Here is a 3,724-nt window from a genome sequence, read left to right as displayed (position 1 = left end):
CAGTAGCAACAGAAACGGTAGTAACAGGTAACAGAAAAAGAAAGTATTTACCTCACCCTCTGCATCAGTAACAGTAGCAACAGGTAACACGATAAAACGGTATCTATAGATAAATGTTGCAAAAATAACAGAACAACAAGCTTGCAACCTTACAAGCCACACCCACCACGCCCTAAGAGCCACACCACCACAGCAGTAACGGTAATAGCAACAGTAGGATAACAGTAGAAACGGTTGTAGTAACAGGAGCAGTAACAGAAGGAATAAAAGAGATAAACAGAAATACAGCACCAACAGTAGCAGGAACAAAATAAATAATAACAAAAGTAACCATTACAACAGGAGAATAACAGTAACAACAGTAGCAATAAAACAGTAGCAAGAACAAAACAACCAACAGAAAGATATAATATAACTCGAGGAAAAAAGTGTACTGTAGCTTGAAGGACAGCAGTAACGGTAGCAACAGTAACGGTAGCAACTGTAACGGTAGCAACAGTAACGGTAGCAACAGTAACGGTAGCAACAGTAACGGTAGCAACAGTAACGGTAGCAACTGTAACGGTAGCAACAGTAACGGTAGCAACAGTAACGGTAGCAACTGTAACGGTAGCAAAAGTAACGGTAGCAACAGTAACGGTAGCAACAGTAACGGTAGCAACTGTAATGGTAGCAGCATTAACGGTAGCAACTGTAACGGTAGCAATTACAACGGTAGCAACTACAACGGTAGCAACAGTAACGGTAGCAACTGTAACGGTAGCAACTGTAATGGTAGCAACAGTAACAGTAGCAACAGTAACGACAGCAACAGTGACAGGAACAACAGTAACGGTAGCAACAGTAACGGTAGCAACTGTAACGGTAGCAACAGTAACGGTAGCAACTGTAACGGTAGCAAGCAATTACAACGGTAGCAACAGTAACGGTAGCAACTGTAACGGTAGCAACAGTAACAGTAGCAACAGTAACGGCAGCAACAATGACAGGAACAACAGTAACGGTAGCAACAGTAACGGTAGCAACTGTAACGGTAGCAACTGTAATGGTAGCAACAGTAACGGCAGCAACAGCAACGGTAGCAACTGTAACGAGAGCAACAGTAACGGGAGCAACAGTAATGGTAGCAACAGTAACGGGAGCAACAGTAATGGTAGCAACAGTAACGGGAGCAACAGTAACGGTAGCAACAGAAACATGAGCAACAGTAATGATAGCAACAGTGACAGGCGCAACAGTAACGGTAGCAACAGTAACGGTAGCAGCTGTAACGATAGCAACAGTAACAGGAGCAACAGTAACAGGAGCAACCGTAACGGTAGTAACAGTAACGGAAGCAACAGTAACGGTAGCAACAGTAACAGATCAACAGTAACGGTATCAACAGTTAAGGTAGCAACATTAACGGTAGTCAACAGTAAAGGTAGCAACAATAACGGTAGCAACAGTAACAGGAGCAACAGTAACGGAAGAAACAGTAACGGTAGCAACTGTAACAAAAGTAACGGTAGCAACAGAAACAGGAGCAACAGAAACAGGAGCAACAGAAACAGGAGCAACAGTAACAGGAGCAATAGTAACACCAAAGACAACAGTAGTAAACAAGACGCCATCTTATAACACAGAGCCAATTGCCAACACACCCTGGAAACACGAGGAGGAGGAGGAGGAGGAGGAGGAGGAGGAGGAGGAGGAGGAGGAGGAGGAGGAGGAGGAGGAGGAGGAGGAGGAGGAGGAGGAGGAGGAGGAGGAGGAGGAGGAGGAGAAGAAGGAGAAGAAGGAGAAGAAGACGAAGAAGAAGAAGAAGAAGAAGAAGAAGAAGAAGAAGAAGAAGAAGAAGAAGAAGAAGAAGGTTATAAAATGCCAAAAATGAAAGAAGAGAAAAGAGAAGAAACAACAAGAACAAGATGAAGATAACAGCAACAACAAACATGGCATCATGAATTAAATTAACACTAATAATACTTTCTAACTTCAACACTACACACCCCAGCAACACGACCAGGAGAATGCAGTAGTAGTAGTAGTAGTAGTAGTAGTAGCTATAGCGCAGGAGGTGGGCGCCTCGAACTGGTTAACTACGTTACCGATAAGGGCAAATGGTTTCAGTCTTAACAAACAAGAATTTACAGATGCCATTGCTCTAAGGTACGGTCGACCAGTAGAAGGTTTGCCCTCCCAATGCGTGTGTGGCTCTTCCTATGATGGCGATCACGCCATGGTGTGCAAGAAAGGGGGCTTCATATGCATGAGGCATGACGAGGTAAGGGACCTCACAGCAAATATGTTGAAGGAAATCTGCCGGGATGTCATTGTAGAACCGACCCTCCTTCCATTGGATGGCGAGATCTTCCAACACAGGACTTCAAACACATCTAATGAAGCCCGTGTGGACGTCAGTGCTCGAGGATTCTGGACGAGGGGACAGCGAGCTTTCTTCGACATCAGGATTTTTGATCCCATGGCCCCATGTCACCGTAACCTAGCTCTCGATGCTGCACATAGGAGGAACGAGAACGACAAGAGAAGGGCATATGGGGAGAGAATTCAAAACGTTGATCAAGGCAGCTTCACTCCTCTACAGTAGTGTTCACAACCTCTGGTGGGATGGGACCAAGTGCAAGATGTTTCTACGCCAGACTCGCGGAGGTGATCTCCGAACAGAAGCAGCAGCCCAGAAGTTATGTTACAGCCTGGATGAGATGTCGACTGTCTTTCTCTCTCCTTCGGTCGGCTTTGATCTGCCTCAGGGGAACGAGAGCTTCTGCCCCTACTCCGACAACTGCTGCAGATATTGACTATGAGGCTACAGTCACTGAATGCCCCATAGATCTGCGGCTCAACTAATTTAACACAGATAGGATAGCTACTTATGTATTAGGATATCTAATATTAAGGTAATTAAATGGTGGCGAAGGTGTGGCTATTGGGGGAGGCTGGAGGCCACTATTAAAAAAAAAAAGTAGTAGTAGTAGTAGTAGTAGACTATTACGAAACATCAAGGCTACGAAACATGGTAGCAACGTAACATTATACTGAGACATATCGTGAAAACTTACAATGGGACACATACATCATGCCACATACACCGAGACACATACACTGAGAAACATACACCGTGGCACATAAACTAGGACACATAAATTCAACATTTTATTACATTACGTCCCATAACACTTATGTATACGTTGAACGACGTTATTAATACGGACACGTAATCTCCGCCACGTACGCCTAGGTCGGTCAGGAGCAGCATAGTAGCAAACAGCCATGAACCTTATCAGTGATAGCGGGAGAACCGTACCTTGTCCCTCCTCGCTCTTCGACCATCAGTACCGCCTGTCTGATTGTCTCTCTGTCTGTTTACCTTGATTAAATGATGTAATAATTGAGGAGAGAGAGAGAGAGAGAGAGAGAGAGAGAGAGAGAGAGAGAGAGAGAGAGAGAGAGAGAGAGAGAGAGAGAGAGAGAGAGAGAGAGAGTTTCTTTTCACAGTTATCATAGCAGAACAAAAAAATTCAGGGGTACCAACACTTCCGCTCAACTTGAAGGAATTTCTGGATTAATTCAGCGTATCAGAGAGTAACAATAGAGAGATACTGATGAAGGTTAGGATGCACCAATCTCTAAAGACCTGACAGTAAACAAGGGGATTCAGTGGCATGTGTAACCAATGGAGAGGGACAAAAAAAAATGCATCTTATTTAAGTTTTCATGTGTAGTG

General features: G+C 44.3%; 1 protein-coding gene across 1 annotated transcript; it reads left to right on the top strand.

Moving 5' to 3' along the window:
• The first annotated feature begins 771 nt into the window (after positions 1-771).
• Positions 772-1,620, top strand: LOC121873130 (N66 matrix protein-like). Its single transcript, XM_042376445.1, has one exon. It carries the CDS (start codon positions 772-774, stop codon positions 1,618-1,620), a length of 849 nt encoding a protein of 282 aa, XP_042232379.1.
• Positions 1,621-3,724: the final 2,104 nt, after the last annotated feature.

Source organism: Homarus americanus, unplaced genomic scaffold, assembly GCF_018991925.1.
Source record: "Homarus americanus isolate GMGI-L3 unplaced genomic scaffold, GMGI_Hamer_2.0 scaffold32929, whole genome shotgun sequence".
Lineage (NCBI taxonomy): Eukaryota > Metazoa > Arthropoda > Malacostraca > Decapoda > Nephropidae > Homarus > Homarus americanus.
The sequence above is the reverse complement of the archived record's forward strand: the minus strand, read 5'-3'. Positions and strand labels throughout refer to the sequence as shown.

Excerpts from the sequence above, each read along its gene's own strand:
- LOC121873130 (XM_042376445.1), top strand. The coding sequence starts at position 772 with ATGGTAGCAACAGTAACAGTAGCAACAGTAACGACAGCAACAGTGACA.